This window comes from Lemur catta, chromosome 1 (genome assembly GCF_020740605.2).
Source record: "Lemur catta isolate mLemCat1 chromosome 1, mLemCat1.pri, whole genome shotgun sequence".
Lineage (NCBI taxonomy): Eukaryota > Metazoa > Chordata > Mammalia > Primates > Lemuridae > Lemur > Lemur catta.
The window spans coordinates 182,567,057-182,587,351 of NC_059128.1; the positions used below are offsets into that span (position 1 = coordinate 182,567,057).

At 34.3% G+C, this 20,295-nt stretch overlaps 1 protein-coding gene across 21 annotated transcripts in view; it reads left to right on the forward strand.

The window, feature by feature from the left end:
• Positions 1 to 20,295, forward strand: part of MBNL1 (muscleblind like splicing regulator 1) — a 192,317-nt gene that overhangs the window by 79,708 nt on the left and 92,314 nt on the right. For 4 of the 21 annotated variants that reach the window (XM_045539499.1, XM_045539497.1, XM_045539501.1 and 1 more), the window contains exon 2: positions 3,481 to 3,600. The exons of 15 other annotated variants lie outside the window; for them this stretch is intronic. In XM_045539499.1, coding sequence (XP_045395455.1) covers positions 3,595 to 3,600 — 6 coding nt within the window. In that variant the 5' untranslated portion in view covers positions 3,481 to 3,594. Of the gene's footprint in view, positions 1 to 447; positions 3,601 to 6,332; positions 6,891 to 20,295 lie in introns of those variants that run through there. 2 more of the 21 variants (XM_045539503.1, XM_045539498.1) reach the window with 2 other exon arrangements.

A 20,295-nucleotide genomic window follows, 5' to 3' on the forward strand; every position in this document is an offset into this window, starting at 1 on the left:
AAAACAAACCTTATCTCAAATACTGAAAGTCCTTCCTTTTCCTGGTTTGGAAACACTAAGTCATACTGAGTCACTTGTAGATTTTCTTCAGCCAGTTTTATTTAAAGCATAAAGTTGTGAAGACAAAATGACTCAGGAATTTGTAACGCACAATTAGAGCTTTTCACTTTTAGGTCACTAGTTTATGTCTATCTGGATGGCTTAGTATTAGTTAAGGATTGTGGATTGTTTAGCTTCCAGAAGAAGCTGGGGAGCTTACTGTAACTTCACCTGCTCTGACCAAAGTATGGCCTAGAGTTTATGCTTATTAATTAACTTCCAGATAAAGCCATGTTCAAGGAATTAAATAAAAGGAAATAGACCCAGTAAGAGCTAATGAGCAAGAAGATGTTACCTTATTCATCTACAAATATTACTTCTACTGAAATAATTTTAAAAGTAAATTTTATTAAAATAATCAGAAAGTTATATTTGCATGTTGTTGATTGCATTGCATATCAATGAAAATAACTGTAACTGCAGTGGTTAAATTGAGCAGTCAGAATCTATATGTCTATGTCTGTATCTCTATATGTTTACATGACTGCGTGAATGAGTCATGATTCTTCCTAGTCTATCACTTAGTAATGCCAAGGTCATAAAAATCATTTCTTATGATCCATCTTATGTAAAAGCTTATGGGGTTACTTTGTTTTTCTCACTCAAAAGATGTCAAAATGTGCTTTTTAGAATTCTTGAATAATTTTTGTTTAAATTCAGTGTTAAGATTAGAGACTGAGACAAATTTAAATCTGTTCCCAGCCAAAGAGTAAATCAAGCTTAAGCAGATGCAGTATATAACGCTACTACCCAAGGCATTCTGCAAAGAAGGTAGTTGTCTAGAAATTGGGTACAGAATTGTCATCTTCCTCCTATGGTGATTGAAAGTAAATTCCAAATAACACATCACCTCAAGCTGTGCCACATGGGCACCTAAATAAGTTCTTCTTGCTAAATGCCACCAAATGGCTGTATTTCTTATAGCTTATGGCTAAATTCTGACAGGGCAGGTGTCTTCACTATAACTATTTTCTCTCTGAAGTTTTCATGGTTTTTTTTAGGTGTTAATTTATATTAGGTTAGGGCTTAAAAAAGCTGAAGATAGTGAAAATTAGTCCAGAGAGTTAGGATGGTTGCCATATTAAAGAAATAGGTTGCTTTTAGTATTCTTCATTGGCTTTGCAGTCTCACATGTGAGGCCCTAGCTGCTTGGTTTGAGGTATCTGAAATTACCCAGATGGCTTTGGGTCCTCAAGAGCTAAATCAAGGAAGGTTGTTTTAGCTGCTGAATATTCAAGGAAGTACCTTCTTCCAACATTGGTTTCAGCCCATATCACACAGATGATCTTTGGATTTCTGAAGCTCTCTAAACTCATAATTATTGTCTGGGCCCTGTACATAATTAAATTTATTTGTGAAGGATGGGAATGAAATATAAGTATAGACTGGTAGCCATGGTAATCCCAAAAAACAGAATGCCAGACCCCGTGATGATAATAATGTTACTTTCCTGTTAATGCCTCTGAAGATATGATATACTTGAGAAAAAGGTGAAATTCTAATTTGTCCTTGACTTTAAAATCTGGGAATCACATAAACATTTGCTAATTCCTTAAGCTGGTAAATATCATTAAGTGAAATGGATGCATGTAATATAAGCTTGAGGACGTATTTATGCATACTACGTTTTTTAAAGAGACAGAGATGTCATATTCTCTTCCTAACAGGGTTTTGGCTAGAGATGACATTTCTTATTCCTTTTCTTTAAGAGTCTAACACTCCATCAGTTTTCAAGAGGTGGTAGAGGTTGGGCATGAAACCGCAACTTCAGGAGCTGCATTCCCTGGATCCAAATTTTACCTTTGCTACTTATTATTTTTATGACCTCTGGCAACTTAACACTCTGTGCCTCAATTCATCAGATATACCCTATTAAATGGAAGCATATCTACCTTGTTGGGTTGTTGCAAATCTTAAGTAAGTTAATACATGTAAAGGGCCTATGGAATTTCAGGGTATGCAATAAATATCTTATACATATTAGTTATTAAATCTTAATTTCATGTAAACATATTCTAATATCTATCTTGTTAAAGATAAACTTGCAGTATACCAATAAATGAAAACAAAAATAATGTTGCAGTTTTAATGAAATGATTTAGAGCTCCAGCTCTAGAACTATACAACCTGGGTTCAAATTACTGTGGCCTTGAAGAACTTATGTAACCTAACTGAGCCTCAGTTCCCTCTTTTCCAACATGGGGGCATTACTAATATCTGATCCTTGGGGTTGTTGTGAAGGTTAAATCGGATAATGCATGTAAAGCACTGAGAACAGTGCCTGGCATTTAATGAATACACAGTGTGTATTAGCTGTTTTTCTTATTGTTATAATACTTTGATGATGAAGTGAATACTGTGAAGTACTTACACATGAGAAACATTATACTCAGAATCGGTGTATATAGGGTTTTCAATTTTGGTAACAAGGATTGTTATTCTATGCTGTGCAGAAAACACATCCATGCCTGAGTGCTTATAATTCTTCTCTAATAAGTAAATAATTAAGAAAATAATAACTTGTTTTTTACTTACCCTTTTTTGAGCTATTTAAATTACAAAAAAAAAAAAAACCTGTAGATGCTTTTTATATCTGTTAATTTTCACCCTGGATAAATCAGTTAAGAAAATACTTTATTAATGTTGTTACTTGCTTAACTCTGTTGCCCAGCCACATTCTAGCCACTTGTTAAGTTGAACATTGTTGGAATGAAAAGTAATCAATAACGTCAAAATGGAAATGAAATGTGCATGCAAAGAAGACATTGCTCCCTTTGTACAATAAAGACCATAAGAGCTGATATTTCCCCATCTCTTTGGAATATTGTAAAGATTACGAAAACTTTAGCATTTGCAAAAAAAAAAAAAAATAGTGATTCTATGTCAGGGAGGCAGATAGAATATTATGAAAGAAATGACCAAAATTGCATGGTGGCATTTATTTTAGAAGCTAACATCCTTTCTTTCGTTAACAGGAAATTTTAGGGCAATCTACTTGCTTATTGGAAGTGGAGAAGTTAAATGAAAAATTTGAAAAGGATTCATTAAGACTTTCTTATAATAAAGTAAACTTTTAAGAGCATGTTTTTCCATAGAATTAGAAACTTAGAATTTCATAGTAATAGTATATTCATCACCTTGTTTGGGGAACAGATTTTAAATATGATAACAGGAAAACACCTGTTTTGACACTGTGGAAAAGGTGCAAACATACAGGCAAAGTCTGTGTAGGTGTAGAGTAAACAAGAATGCTTTGGCTCGCATCCTGCAAGGAGGTGGGTCTAAACGGTCTGCTCCAGCTTCTGCTGCTGCTGCTGCTGCTAATATTGCTGGGAAGGAGACATGGCTGACCTGGCATATCCTTTACTCTTGGTGCTGCAGCAGTCACTCAGGAAATGTTGTTTAAGGGGAACCTTCTGGATCCTTTTCATGGCACCATGGCAAGAAGAAGCCGTATCTTATCTGTTGAAGATAAAGCGTGGAGTTGGCTAATGGATGCTGGTGAGTGAATAAGGCGAATGGGGAGCCAGTTTACTAAGATATAATTTGGGTAGGGCTGCTCTCTCAAGGACTGAGATGGCATCCATAGGGAAATGGCCTCTGATATTCTGTGCATTAGACACTTTGTTTTAGAGATGAATCCTGGTTTTCATAGTAGTGACTGGATCTGTGATCCTGTATATGTTCCGTAAATAAAGTTCACATTTACTCACAGCTCCACTATTTGAAGATACTAACCCTGATGGACCATAGTTTTCCATATAATTTCTTGGTCACCATTTAATCTGTACTCTTGTTTTTTACTTGTCCACAATGATTTTAAAAAAATGACTTTCTAGTGCAGGAAAGCAGTTATTCCTCCTTTCAATTCTAAATAAGTGCCTTTTTCCACAACAGTAGATTATAGATTTTAAGTTAAATTCTTTTATATGTTTGATTCTTGCCAGGAATGTTCTTTTCAGTTCACAATAATTATGTAAACAAATTAGTAAAATATTGGTTATATTAGATAGTTGCACAGGATATATCTGGCATTAGCAGTAAGGAGACTTAACTGCTAATACGTACATATTTGAGCCTATACAAAGTAGTTTCCTTCATTGGTAAAATGAATACTTAGAATAGAGATCTCATATATATATATAAAATTTCCCTTTTATGATTTATATCAAACACAAATATGTGCCACTTAATAGTTTACCTACATCTTTCATTAAACTGTAACACTCATGTTTGGGAACTTACAGTGGCATGATAAACGTTCTGACAAGTCATGCAGGAAGAGACTTGTTTAACTTTATTTTAACTTCTAACAAATTTATTTGACCAGCCCTCTCAACACCAGCCCCGCCACACACACACTTTTTGAAGAATGCCTTTTCACATGGGGCACCACCACCCAATAAGTATTTATTGAGCACCAATAAGTATTTATTGAGCACCTACTATATTGCTAGGCAAACTAGGTGCTAGGGATATAATTGTGAGCACATTTCTCAAAAATTTCTCCCCTTGTGATGCTTAATAAGCAAGTTTGAACAACCTTTGTTTAGATGATCTGATCTTATGTAAGATACTTTAGTAACAATATGATTTTTATTCAAGAATATTATCTAAAAAGCTTTACAAATGAATGAATTTCTGCCATTTCAGATTGTCAGCGTTTATTTACTTCCTTGTCTTCTCTTCCACATTTTAAAAATTTGTTTCAGTTTTGTTATTTAGATTGTTAAAAATAGTTTTCATGAGTGAAATTGAGAACACAGGTGCAGAAGTACAAATTGGAATTGATTTTTTTATTTAAAATAAAATTATTACCTTAAAAAGGTCAGATTCCATTTGATTTCTGCCATAGGGGCTCACTCAGTCTTTCTATGTCCAAACCTGTCGCACTGACATGATTATATTTTTAAAAATTAAGTTTTAGTTCAAGCCAACATCTAAACTTAGACACTGCCTATATGATGAAAAAGTATTTTTAAAGAGAAATTCAGATTCCTCATCCTCTGCCCTTATACAATTCCAATTCTTTCTAATTTAAAATGCTGTCTGCTTAGGCAGTACTCACTATGTTGTAGGGCAGGGGTTATTTCATTTTATAACAATGTCTGACTCTTAGGGACCATCAGACATAAGTGAGCTTTGCCTAAGCAAGAGCAGCTTTTATTACATGTGTTATTAACAGTATATATTTTGTAGATGGGTGAGGAGGAATCAATTTTTCCCAACACAAGGTTATTTGAGCTATTTGACACCAGGTAAAATAGAATATTATTACTATTTTGGTTACCTTAGAATAGAAAAAAATACAAGTGATACTCAAAGTCAAAAATTACACTCATAACTGCTGTTGGGCAATAGGATTCTAAAACTAGTTCTAAAACAAGTATGAAATGTTAATACTATGCATGGTTAATTTATTTCTAGTATTGAAAAAGTGAGAGTTCCTAAATGATCCTGATCATTTTCATTTGATACATGTTAAGGATTATTAAAGTCCTGTCAGAGTTTATACTGAGTCTCTAACTTGATTTTATCCAGCTGATCAAAGCAAAATTGTCTTAGGGTTTGTCTCTTGTCACTGTTTCACATTTAATATTCAGTGGGCTCCTCAAGATGAGTTCCTGAAGGCTTGTGAGCAGTTGAAGAGCTGTGAATAGAGGTTAACAAGATATTAGCGTCTCCATGGAAAATATACCATTTTGAAGTACAGATTCAGGAGACTGTTAGTGAGTAGTTTATCTGACAAAGCATCAAAACTAAGTTAATTACATTTTCTTTTCTTACTCCTCTTTTCTTTTTCCCTTTCTTTCTTTCATCTTTTGTTCTTCTCATCTCTGTGTACTCCTTGTCCACTTGTCTCTTTTTCTTCATATTCTCCTTCTCTTATCTCATTGAATTCCTTCAGTCTCCATCATCTAATCATAACAGAAAGTAAAGAATTTGATAAAATGTGTTGTACTTATTAAAACAATTTAATTATTTCTCAATTTAAAAATCAGTTGAGTTTAACCTTCTCTCCATCTTTCCATTTTCTCCTCTATTTCCTAACAACTTTGCCTTTTAATCTCTGTTGCCTTGTGAATCAGCACCCTGTGATTATTTATATCTGTAAATTTCTTGGATGTAAAGGTTGTAAAGACAAGATTTAGTAACTTTATGTCACTTGTTTGATTTTTAACCTCAAATGTAGTAGGCTTACTATAATATGTGTTCCTTACTTTTCTTTCTAGAACTAGATCTCCATACCCCTCCTCATCCGTGTTTTTGGCTTTCTCATGGGATGCTAGAATGGCCTATTTCCATGTATTTTGTTGCATTTCTCCATTGCTTCTTGTGTTCTGGCGGGGGATTTTGGTGATTCTTTTCAAGCGCTACCTGAGCTCTGTGCTAGTTGTTCCCCTTCTCCCAGGGTTTTATGCTATGTGGCCATGTTTTTGCTCCCTCAGCCTTGTCCATTGACAGAATCTTGGGTTCTGTGATGGCTGCCTCTAAACCCTTGTGAGGGCGGGGAATATTCCTCCCTCTGCTGCTACAATTGAGCCCCGTGCTGGGTACCATGTTGCCCTCTACACTTGCTTTCAATTGTTAAAGCTTCCCAAGCTTTGGCTATGGCTCAGTGATCCTGCTGTCAAAACCCCGAAACTTTCCTAGCTTCGACACTCAGTGGTAGCAGCAGGTGTTGGGATTTCTCCAAGCCCCTAAGGCCCTGGGAGGAAGAGAATGGCTGTTTGACATAGACCTCAGGAGCTTTCAAAGCACCAAGAAACCTCTCCAGAAGATATGTAAAGGTAAGATTCTGATTTCTCTAGGAAGCAGTTCTAGAAGCTAAAAAAAAATCCTATAGCCATAGATTTAATGCAAACCAGTAGTTAGAGTGTCCTTGGGGAACTCTGTTTGAAGATAGAACCAAAATCTGAGTCTTAGATTAGGGAATTACTCATTAAAAACACTTCTTTTAGGAATTTTGTGTGATACTCACATTTCTATTCTTTATTATTTATATCAAACTTAACATTGAATTGATTTTTTAATATTTTATTCTGTTCTTTGAATTGGAACCCTTGAAGCTCTTTTTTCTTTTTACAATCTGCATTGTATATCTAGTAGGAGAAATCCTGTTGAGAATTAAAATGGTAAAAAATGAAATAGAATTATTTATTTTACCGAATGCCTGTGTTTTATTTACCTCCGTATTAATATTTAAAACCAAAAACATTAAATGAACATGTCCTTAAATTCTTTAAACTCAAATTCCCAAATCCACAATTAATTCAAAAAGAATTAGAAGAACAGCCCAGATCTTGGTAGTGGTAGGATGGATTATTTTGTCCTTTGTCAAAAGTTACTGTTGAGCATTCTAAATGTAGTGGTCTCTTTCCTTTTAGGGCTTTGTTTTCAGTTTTTTAAAGGGGCTTATTCCCCTTGCCCTTACGTATTTTTACGTGCCTCTATTTGTATCCAACTTTTTGGGAAAAAATTCGTTCCATGTGGGTTTAAATTACCTGGGTGAAGGATATATGTGGGGTGGTGGTGGTTGAGTGTGCGTATGAGGGGTGGGGTAGAGAGATCAACAGCATCAGGTGAACAACTCAAATCTTCTCTTCAGTGTTATACCTTTTGTGGTAGCTGCTACTTATTTATAAGCCTTTATTTATTTATTTATTTTTACCTTGCCTTCACTCACAGGCATTCATCTGTGAGGCGATATTAAGCTCTTCTAATATGAGATCATTATTGGCCCTGCTATCAGTTAATGTCTTCTTTTTTCAAGCATTTCTTTTATTTTCAATATGAACTTAATCCCTTAATTGACTCCCTATAATTGGAATAAAGGCTGTTAGCTTAATGCCACAATGAAACCTTTTAATTTCAATAGACAAAAATGCAACTTAATTTTTAAAAATGAAAAATAAAAATATTTATTAATAGCTGTATAAAATGAAAGATACATATTTTTGATAGAGTTTTTTAAGGATGCTTTTCTATTTATAGTAAATTTTATTCTCATTGATATTTCATTTAACAAATACAAAGTAGATCTGTGCTCTAAGATGAGCAAAAGAACAGATATCCTAAATCTCATAAGAGATGTTTTTTCATACTCTTCCTCTGAGTAGTGCATGAAGATTCAGGGCCCCTAATGTTGACAGCTAATATTTTAACGCTTGAAATTTTACCTATAGATACAAAAAGAAGAGATAACATCAGTGTATAAGAATTGAACGAACTGTATGAGGATAATCTAATAATCTCTTTTGTTATATACGTGCTACCTCTGTAGAGTTGTAATGGTAATGTGAAAATGCTGGACTTATTTCTCTTATACATTAAAAATAGTAAAAGTTTGGAGATTTTTAATTCTTCTCGAGTCCAAACTGAGACATGACTACAAGCGATGGGGTCTAGTCAACATACATAATTCCACATTTGGCAACTACAAATAAACAGGCACCTGTAATTAAATCCACAGGCATAAATTTTCAGAGTGGTAGAATCTTATTCCCATAATGCCTGCCAAGCTCCCAGATGTAGATAGGAAAACTCAAATGTTCCTTGGATCCTGTGACTGCTGCTAAGCACCCAGGCCTGCTAATCCACGGAAGAAGAGCCCAGCAGCCAGGGATGGGGCACTACTTGCTTTTGCACAGCCAGTGATCCCACCAAAAGCAACCAGTGCTGTGTAGCCAAAGCCAAACCAATGTAATGGCACTAGTGGTTCAGTGTCCTCCTGCCTTATTCTCTTCTCACTCTGTCCAGACAGGAGACTACACCAGACCTGCATCCAATCACTTTCCCAAAGGTCTGGGCTGGTTGATGAGGGTAAACAAGATATAAGATGCTTATTTTTAAAAACTAAATGATGTTCAACAAAGTATTTTATTATGGTTGAGAGTATTTAAGTTTATTCCCTCTAGACCTCAAAGTATAACTAAATGGAATGTTTTGAAGTCTTTATAGTACATTAAAGTGGGTAATCAATTTCATATGTAAAAACAGAAAAGTGAAATTTTAATGCTTTTATTCTTAACATTTATAATGAGTTTACAATTTTTAAAAATGTATAGCACAGACTCAAACTAGTATTTAGCATTTTTTGTAAGGTTGCCTATAGAGTATATTTTTCCTTTTGTATTTCTCTAGAACTCTTATAATCCCTTGGGTCAAGAAATGAAACTAATATAATATGTAAACTCTGAATTCTCTTTTTAGGAAGTTAAATTTGAAATACAGTTTAAGTACTTTTGGAGTGGGACTTTATAACACTTATTTCAGAAAGAATATGACATACTTATTCACTGAAAGTCTTAGAAGTGAGTGCTAATTCTTAAAATAAGGTCTCAATCCCAGTCATGGTAATTCCTAAGATTACTGCCATCACTCAATTCATAAACTCATACTTTGCCATTCCCATTGTTTCCTCTCTTCTGCCATCACTCAACTCATAAACTCATACTTTGCCATTCCCGTTGTTTCCTCTCTTCTATTCTGTTCTCTTCTTGAAGAGCATAAGAGCTGTTCATACCAGGGGACTATGAGCAGAATATTTACAGTAGATATTGGGAAATGTCAAATGTAAGCCTTTTATGATATATTTCCTTTGTGGTGATAAATAAATCAAAATTTCCCAGCCTCATTAGGCATAGCCATGTAGAAAAGAAATAAAAGAACAGATCTGAACTTGGTCAGAACATCTAAAAGGGAGGACAGATATAGGGGTGAGGACAGATACTAACATTTTTAATACTTTAGGGGAGTTTGGCCCTTCAAAAACAAAATATATTCATTTTTTATGTGGAAATAAAAGCTTGCTGAATCAAAATTATTCAAAATTAAAATAATATTTTTAGTGAATTATAATAATTTACTGATTACCTACTACCCATAGTCCCATTACAATCACTATCTTATTTATTCTTCAGAAAAACACCTTGAGGTAGTTAGTGTTACTATTTTACCTTTATAAATGAGGAGACTGATACCAAGAGAACTCGAATAACCTGCTCAAGGTCTCACTGCTGAACACAAGGATTCAAACCCAGGAAGCATGGCTGCAGAGTCCATCCTCAGAAGTCCTTATTAGTTGTAATCCCTGGAAGTGAGCCCTAGTTCCCAAATTCAGTCCTAACCTTTTCATAGCATTGTGCCTTCAAAGGGCTTCTGTCTAAACACCCTCCCAACTCAGTTTTGGGCTGCCATTCACTTGCTGGCTGTTTGACCTTGGAAAGGTTACTTACCTTCTCTCAGCCATAGTCCCATTCTCTCTAAAATATTAAAAATATTATCTCCTTGTGAGAGTTTTTATGAAGATTTAATTTAATTTAATGAGACAGTACATGCCAAGCACTCAGCACAATAGCTAGCATATAGAAAATAGCCAGTAAATTGTTGATGTTATTATGTAATTTTCCCAAGGTCAGACAAACTAGAAAGTGATTGAGTCAGAATTCAGGCCTGCGTCTGACTGGAAAACTAAACAAAACTAGAACACATACACACACATTTCCCACATACAATAACAGGAACTAGAAAGCAAAAATGCTTGCTCTTTCTCGACTGTAACACTATGTTTTAACTCTAACCAAATCTTTTATGTGGAATAAATAAGGATGACAAGTATGCTGAAGGGAGAAGTAGCATAGTTTCATGGTTTAGGGCAAACTCTTGAAGGGAGGCTTCCAGGATTGGAATTCCACCTTAATCACTTACTAGCTATGTGACATTAGGCAAGTTACTTAACCCCTCTAAGTTTATCTATTAAGCTAATAATAGTATCTATTGTATTGCATTATCGTGGACATCAAATGATGTAACTACAAATAAAGAGTTCCGTTAAATCGTGGCTTTTATTAATGTTGACAGAGATATAAATATTTCTTTAAAAAATACAAACTTGAAACGCATGTTTAGTGAAAAGCATAAACCTATAGAGTTTTAGAGATGGATAAGATCTTAGTGATTACATGATCTTCCATTTTCCAAGAATCTATATGTGCTTTCCCTATGAAAACTATTTAAGCTCTGGGACAGGCCATTAGAGAAAGAGAAAAAAGGCATCAAAGATCAGAACTGACCTAAATATGGGGTGGTTGTGTTAAATACCATTGAAGAGGTGGGGAAACTTCTCTCAATCTTGGCTGATGTCACTGACTGCCATTGGGGTCACCAGATGATAGGAATGATCCTGGTTAAGCCAATGGTAGGGTTATCAATCTTGTGTTCTTTCTTTTTTGAACCAGAACCCAAACCAGCAATTGGGACTTAAGATGAGAGAGTTACCTGGACTGAGTTGAATGTCAGGGTTTAGCCTTGAATGCTAGTCACGGTGGGGACTTCTTGGTGCTTAAGTGTCTGGCCTCCCTTACTGGATTTGGAACTCTGTGAAGCTGGGGATGTGTATATATTTATTTGCAATCCCAGCACAGTGTCTGGAAAATAGTGGACACTCAATGCATGTTTGACAACATTAAATGTTTGACGACATTAAATAAAGGAGAATAAGATTCAGAAATGGGGCAGAAGAATTGCTCTAAGGATCTCATGCCTCCAAAGCGATTGGAAAGCAAGGCTTCAGTGTAGGAAGTATAGGATGCCCTGGGGTCTCCCTCAGGGACAGAGGGACCAATTATGGCAAATCTAGGAGGGATGCCATGGAGCTGAGTATACATAATTTTTGTAATGACTGGTTTAGGAACTTGGAGGAGCTAAAACTGTCAATGTAGCCTGTTCAGTGACTATAGAAATCTTTATAAGAGTCTTTATTCTAAGTTGTTTGTAAAATTTTGTAAGCAGATGACATTTTTAAAGAATTGAAAGATAGTTTTTTTGCACAGTGAAAAATAATATTTCTGTCACTAGAAACTCAATTTTGATGCCAGAGACTTGAACAAAAATGTGTATTTAAATGTCTTTGTTATATACCCTCATATAAAGAAGTTATAAAAATATGGTTTTAAATTTATGATATTATAAAATTGTAATTTATAATGTATGAAAATAAAGTGAAGAATGTTGCATGGGTGACGTGGAAAGTCAAAGAAGTCTGAAAGCGGAATCATTTGTGGGGGATGATTGGTATAACTTTGAGGTTTGTTTTTTAGTGTAAATTTTACTACTCTTTTGAAGTATTTCCCCAGAAATAGTAAGGTGAAAGCATTTTTCAATCAAAATCTATATTAAAAACATGCTAAAAAGAACAAAGAAAAGTAGGCTTAGCGTTAAATCAGTTTTTGTTGGCAGAACAAAAGGAACGACAAAACAAAATGCTCTTTTTGGACTATAACACTACCTCTCCACTCTAACCATACCTTTTATGATGAATAAATCAGTATGGTATGTATACTACAGGGAGAAATAGCATAGTTTAGTGGTTGCCACAAGGTGATTTTATGTAGTCCTAACAGATATTCCAGTGATTTGGCATGGCATATTTAAGCCAGACACATTAGCACTTTGTATTCAAAGTGTGAAGGTGAACAAAAGGTTGAGTCTGAAAAGAAGAAATTATCACTGACAACTAAGTAGAGTCCATCTTTGCTTTTATTATTTTAAAATGTGCCTGTAAACTTACCTCTCCTGCTCTCTCCCTCTCCTCCTGCTCTCTCTGGACACACAAAAATGCACACAGATGGAAAGGCACACAGAGACACGCACACTTTTGCTATTACTGTAAAAATTACACTAGAACAGGAATTACATGATATTAACTCCCTATAATTCTCTTTAATCTTTTGCTTTCATGGATATGCATGCCTGAATTACATCTGGGTCTGGCATACAGTTTGGGCATGGAAACATTGTTTTACTTCACTTACCCTGGAAGTACCTTTTTTTTATGTTTCTTATTTCCTAGTACCTGCCTTCAGTTTATTTTGGCAGTTCATCCTGGGAGTTTGAATTAGGTAGTAATTTTGGGATATTATTGAAGCAGTATGTATTAACTAACAAAAGTAAAACTCATCATAAAATCCTTTACAGGTGAAATAACTTAGATACTTGAGTACTAACTTTTCTCCTCCCAACCCTTATCCTGGATATGTTCTTGGCAATTTAATGTTTTATTTTACCCTTTTAAAAATGTAAGATGGAGTGGTACAAATAAAATCAGTAAGATCTCTCCCTGAGGAGGATTTTGTCATCAGAAATAAAAGTGTCAATGCTAAGAGAGAAAATGTTATAAATAAAGTGAGTGGTGTTTGGTAATCGTCATCACTTTTGATTTCCTATATGGCAGTTAGCATTTGGTGTATGAATTTTTTAAAAGAATATTGCAGTTAAAAAAATTGAATATGGAGCAAGCCAAACAAATCTTTTAAAATACTACTTTTATCTAGGACAGTCACATAGTTATATTGCTCTGTGTACAAAACATTTATAATACACTAAACAGAATTTGCAGAAACTACTAACTCTCACACCATTTCTGAGTAGAATTGCAGATGTACAAAAGGTTAGCTTTGGGGTTAATAACATCGGCTCTGAAGCTGGGTAAGATGGACTCAAACCCCAGCTCTACTATTTACTGGTTGTATTATCTTGGGTAAGTTATTTGACTTCTCTGTGCTCCAGATTTCTAATCTTTATAATGCGTTTAAAAATAGAACCATAGGACTGTTTTAAGAATTAAATAAATTAATAAATTTAAACCACTTAGAACAGTGCCTGGTATACACTAGATATTCAATAAGCTGTTACAATTTTTTGCTATTCTTTTTGTTTTATGCCATATTTCCAACAGAAGTGGTTATTTAGCTTCCTGTTTTATGAGGTAGGGCTGATGGAAACTGACAGTCTTAGGGAAAGGTAAAACTGTTAGTCAGTGGGAATTTTTTCTAGTCAAGAAGTAAAATGCCATGGGCCAAATTCATGTGGTAGGATGGGGTCCAAAACTTATAAAAGCTTATGGATGAATGGAGGGAGGGAACTAAGCTTAAGACAAAAATAATGTGAAGTTATGTCCTTGAACAGTGGGTGTTTGCAGTAGCACCCCTTTGGAAAACTTGGGGAACCATCCTCAGTTGTATCTACCCAAGATCAGTTCTGTATCTCAATGTCATATAGTCAGAAATTTCTGCCAATACCTATTTAAACCATTGTTTCTTTATATTCCTTAAATATTTGTATCTTTCACAAAATGAGTCATTATTTAATGATTAACACAAGAGCTGCTATTTTTTAGGATAAACCTGATGACTATCAGGCTGACTAGAATAAGATAACTACATATTTTTTTCCTGGAATAACTCAATTCCAATTTAAATTATTTATTTAGGCCTTGTGTAACTATTTTGAGGTTAGCAAAATATGGTCCTGCAGTTGTTTTAGAAATTTGCCCAGGCTATTTGAAGCCACCATTTTCATCTACAGCAAAAAGTAAAGGTTGCTCATTGCCCAAGAGGAAAGTACAGAGCTTCTTCAATCAAAAACAATAAAATAAAAATTTTTAAAACCCATTGAAACAGCAAACTTTGGAGGCTATTTCTGTGATTTCTGACCCTGGGTTGGAAAGCTCTCATGTCCCAATTACCTCAAGGGGTTTGGTGAAGTGGTCCTAGGCTCTACACCAAATTTTGTTTAAAATCACTGTAGTTTAAGAAAATAAGTAATCTATGTTGTATTTTTAGTCTGGGATTGAGAGATTGAGCTCATGCTTTTTTATGTAATTATAATTTTGCTGATATATTTGCAAACATTTAGTAAAGTCATATAACAAAGGAGTACCTAACTACTATATTAAGACTGCTACATGGAAGGAGATCCTTTTACAAAGGAAATCTCAACTCATGAAAGTTTGCTTTAGGTTCATTATATAAACCAAAATTATTTTAAAATATTTTACATGGGCTGAAAAGTAACATTTAAAAATCAGATTATTTTGAAAGCACTAATTGACACTTTTTTAAAAAATATTATTACAGAACCTCAAATTGAGTTAAAATTATCCTTTTAATTATTTTTAAGTTTTAATATTCCATTTTAAAGATATTTTAAACTTAGGTTTCATGTTTCTTAAGTCTTCAGATAGGCCATTTTCTGCCTCTAGCTCAAATGTGCCAACCCTTATAAAGTCAGGTCAGTTTCCACTTAAGACTTTTAATGTATTTCACATTTTTTATGGAAGTCAGGAGCTTTACGACAAAGACTAAAAATCATGTAAGGAGACAGTGGACAAAGCACTGGACTGGGAGTCAGTTATTGGTTTCCTGTGACAAATCCCCGTTTAATCACCATATTACCTTGTGTGTGTCATGTTTTCCCTGGAGCACACCCACCATCTTGCCTCCCTGGGCTGGAAGAATCTAATAAAGATAATGCACAGGACAGCACTTTTGGTAAACCATTTTTCTTCTTTGTGAAGTACGTTTATCCAAAAAGGAATATAAATGCAAATTTAATGGGATACTGTGAAAAATCAATCTTTTCCTGAATTCTGGTCATGAATCCCTCTGTTGTGTGTTGCTCTCATGACCATTAAAATTGAAAGTGTAATTGTTTTTATAAGTATAATTGGTAATATAAATTTTAATCAAGTTAGAAGAATAGCAGGGTAGGAGAAAGAGTACCGACTCTTTTTTCCTTCAGGATAAGTCATAGATTTTAAAAATTAAGATGATATTTAATATTTCACCTACAATTTTGAGACTGATTCCTGTTGCCCAAGAGAGTTTCACACATACTTTCTAAGAGAGAAGGTGAATGTAATGGGAGGAAAGGGAGGATACAGGAAACAAAGAATGATCTGCCCCTTATGGAGAAAATATATTTTGAACAAACACTAGAGAATATAGAATTTGCTATATTGACAAAAAATTTTTATTTCCTAAGACAGCTGGATAAGCCAATGTGTGCTGAATAAATGAGTGTGTGTTAGTGAAAATCAATGAGTGAGTTAGTGAACAAATATTGATAAATGGATAAACTTAGTAGGTACCACTTTCTTCTTCCTGATTCTTATTTTTAGGAAACAATACTTTAAAGTACTACAATGAATTAATTGAAAGAACTTGGGTAAAACTCCTCATTTTTGCTTGTGGTAATAGGCAGTTGTTACAGTAGTATCAGAAATTTTTTGGTTATAAGATATTTATATCAGTTTAATTACCCTATATTTATAGAGCTTGTGAGAATCAGGAGATGAGAAAACATAAATCGTAAGCAAAAGGGCAATTATTAATAGTACTATTCTAAAAATAAGCCTTGGTCCATGTAATCGCATCCTAAACAAAATAAGTGGAAGTGGATTAAGAAAATTACAGTGGTTTAGAAGAAACTTACTTTTTCTATTCCCATTTTCATTGGTTTTGATGGTAATTGTTATTAAAGAAACACCAAACACTACATATTTTTAACATTTAACCAGCAGTAGCAATGGCAGAAAGACCCAAAGTGTACTGGGTATCTTTGGTGTAGAAAAAAACTATTGGACTTGACACTATCATTGCGGGTTTTTAACTGCTTGAGGAAAAGGTTGAGGAAACAAGTTAAATATCATTATGAGATTAGGGTTTGTTGGAGGTCTTAGGACATTATGGAAAGCATAATAAACCTTACTACAACCTGAGAACAGAAAGCATGGTTGCAGAAGTAAACAGAGGTGGCAATTTGAAGAGAAAGGAAAAGCCTTTGTTGAATCAAAATCACGTTTAGCCTAAGCACTGGCTATTATGCTGTCTTCTGGGGCTCATTCCCTAGGAATGTATCCCATGTGCTTAATAGAGTATGTATATAAAGTCAGGTTATAGACATTTCAAGTATTTTAATAACAATTCTTCAGGGGTTACCATGTAATTATTTCTAGCTATTGCATTTATTTATCTTAGTACTGATTTATGGAACTAGTTTTTGACTTGTTACCTAGTGTCTTGTTTCATCATATGAGAAAGTACATAAACAACATTGAAGAAAAATGCAAACATCAGTGGCTTTATGTAGTGAATAAAACAGCTAACATTTACTTCTTATTTTTAAATGAATAGCTGGATGTAACATAGCCATGGCATTTTTAAAAATGGAAAAAAAAAAAAAGAAAGAGAATGGGAACTTGGACTATTAATTCAATGACTTATCAAAACACCAGCTTATGATTTTATCTGAGCTTCACAGTAGAAAGTTTTTACTCTTCCTACAAAGCCTAGAGGAAATCACTGAACTAGAAAAGCTGGATATCATTTCTGACTAAACTATTAGTCATCCTAATAATGGGAAATTTATTTAGTTCTTATTTTTCATAGTAGTCCATCTTGAACAATAAAATCACATAGCCCACTCAAAGATATTTCAGGAAAATTGAGGTGATACTTTAAAAAAATTATACTTAAAAAATGGGCACAGTAAATGTTTTGCATTATGCTACTGTTTTATCATTCATTTCTCTACGTGTAGGTAGAAAGCGTAGCAGAAAATGACCTTCAGATTTATAGTTTGGATGATTAGGGCTGGAGCATTGCCCTTTGCTAAGATAAGAAATATAGGTGTTAGAATTGATGTTTTCTCCTTTTTGGGGGGAGGGGGGAGAATAAGCATGGAAAATATAACTGGTTTGTTTTGGAAGAGTTGAATTTATAGAAAAACATCTGAAAGTCATTCACATAGAACTGATAGTGCTGTGTTATAGGAAGAAAATACCCAGACAGAATGTACAGTAGAGCTCTGAAGACAAACCTTAGTTTGTCTCTCTATAACCAGCAATCAGAAAGGAGAAAAATGAAAAGAAAGTGGCAGAGAATAAGGAGGTTAATAAACAGAAGGAAAAGGAGGATGAAGCATTACCAAGAAAGGCAAAAGAGAAAACATGCAGGAAGGAAGTAGTTAATGGTGCCAAATGCTACAGAGAGGACAAGAAATGAAAAAAGGACGCTGATTCTGGCAGTTAAAAGGACACTAGTAATTTTGAAAGCAGTTTGAGTAGAATTGGGAGGGAGGAGGTAGAATCCAGATTGCAAGCCAGATTCCAAGAACATGAGTCACAAGTAAGTTGGAAGATAATACATGAGGACTCAACAAGTTTAGACAAATCTATAAAGAAATTCAGTAATAAAAAGAAGAGAGGTGGGTGTCAGCTGGAGAATTTAGCACAGAAGAGAAGATTATTGTAGAACAGAGGAGGTTATTCCACTGTAGAACAGTGATGGAAACATGTTTTTTCCACTAAGGGAAGGTCAGTAGAGAGGGAAAGAATAACGAATTATTAAGGTAGGGATACTGGATGGCACTATATGTCAGAGAAATTGGGAAGGGGCAAAAAAGTGACCTAGAGAGATTGGCATTCAAAGGAAGATGAAGCAAACACTTCCTGAGATACAGAAGTAAAGGAGAAAGTGTTTAGCCAGTGAGCACCCTTACCTTCCCGTCGTCTTTGTTGCCTAGGTGGTTCACTGCCTTGGGTTCATACTCCTTATGTATTGCTTTTTAAATCCTTTAGTTTAACATTTTTGCTTGCCTTATAGTCCCACCTTGGCTGAATTTTGTAAGGGCAGGGATTATGTTTTATCTAGTATATATTGCTTAGATGCTTTCTGTTCATGTGTTCTACTGTGTTTCAGTAACGCCCAAAGTCAGTACTATTAGGGGCAGGGTTTTGCAGCCCTGCCTATCCGTCATACGCAAGGCTGAAAGCTAATTAGCTACCTAGGTAAACTTGAAAAGCTGTTTCCAAAACAAATCCTCAATTTCAGATGAATGAGGCAGGTTATTATTAATAGATATCACACTTTTTTTTTTCTTTTTCTGGTTAAGAATGTTATAACAAAACATAACTTAGAGTTCAGAAGTGTATACTTCCAAAGCCAGATAAAAATTTTAACCATAATTCATTGTAATAAGTAGTAACATTTGACTGAAAAAAATTATGAAAAGACAGAAATTCACAAAGCACATAGTTGCTAAATGCTATGGTTTATACCTCTGTTTATATAAAACAAATAAGATTAGATTGTCATTATCTTTTGCCTGATCCACACTGTAGGCACAAATCCCTTGATTAGAATAGTAGAATTATATTTTTCTGATTCTTATATAGCAAAAATAACTCTAAACAAAAGCTAACTAAATATCTTTACATCTTATTTAGAAAACACGTAGTATGCTACTAATTGTTTTATGATTGCTATTTATTTCTCCTGTAAGTTTTAAGTTCAAGTTTTATTTAAAGTGTAATTTCCCAGTTGGGATATATTTGTCAAATCTTGACTTTTCCACTTGTACACACATGGTATAACATTTTAAAAGCTCATTTTTGTGTTTCAACTCTTGTAAGAGGGGTTTTAAGGTAGTGCGCTTGAAATGTTAGACTTCTGGCACTGAATTTTGGCTTTAGGAATCATTAGCTGTGTGATCAGATACAAGCTACTATAAACTATAGTTGTCTCACATGTAAAACTAGGTTACTTAAAATACTTCCCAGAAGTGACTTTTGAGAGATTTAAATGTGGTGAAGCATATAAAGCATGCAGCGTCTAGCACATGACAAAGCCTCATTAAATGTTAGCTATTGTTACTGTATTTTCAGATTATACTTTGGAGATAAAAGTACATAATAAATGTCTAGCACTGCTCCAAGTATATACTTGATCCCTGCTAATCCAATTCGTTTACTTTTTACATAAATGATCATTAATCTTTTTTTAAAAAAGTAGAGTTCCATGGATGTGGAAAGATTATGAACTGTTTACTATTTTTATGGTTTTAGACTCAATATTTTATTTAATGTGAAAAATTATAGCTATTTTAATTCCAAAATTATGTAAAGTTATAAGGTTTGTAATGTTAGCCACTTGATTTTACTACTCCTGAAAATACTGGGTATTATTTCTCTTCAAAATAGGTAGAGAAGGAAAAATAGATAGGTGAGACAATACACTTAGGACAAGCAAAATATGGCAGTGGCTGCTTGCATGTATTCATTTTTTCATGTTTTTGATTATTAATATTCCTAATCACTAAAAACACTGATTTATGATGACCATTGTACAGTTGCACGGACATCTTATTTTTTTCTAGAAGGGAAGCACAGCAATGTCATTTAACTACATTGGAATTACAAATTTAAACAATTTTGCTCTGGCCTACATCTGTAGGGCCACCTTGAACCACTCTTTAGTGTGGGCTCTCCTCTCCAGCCCTGCTGGAGTTTTTAGAAAAACATCTTCCTAACATTGCTGCCTTCATACAATTTCATCTTCTCATGAAAACCTTCCC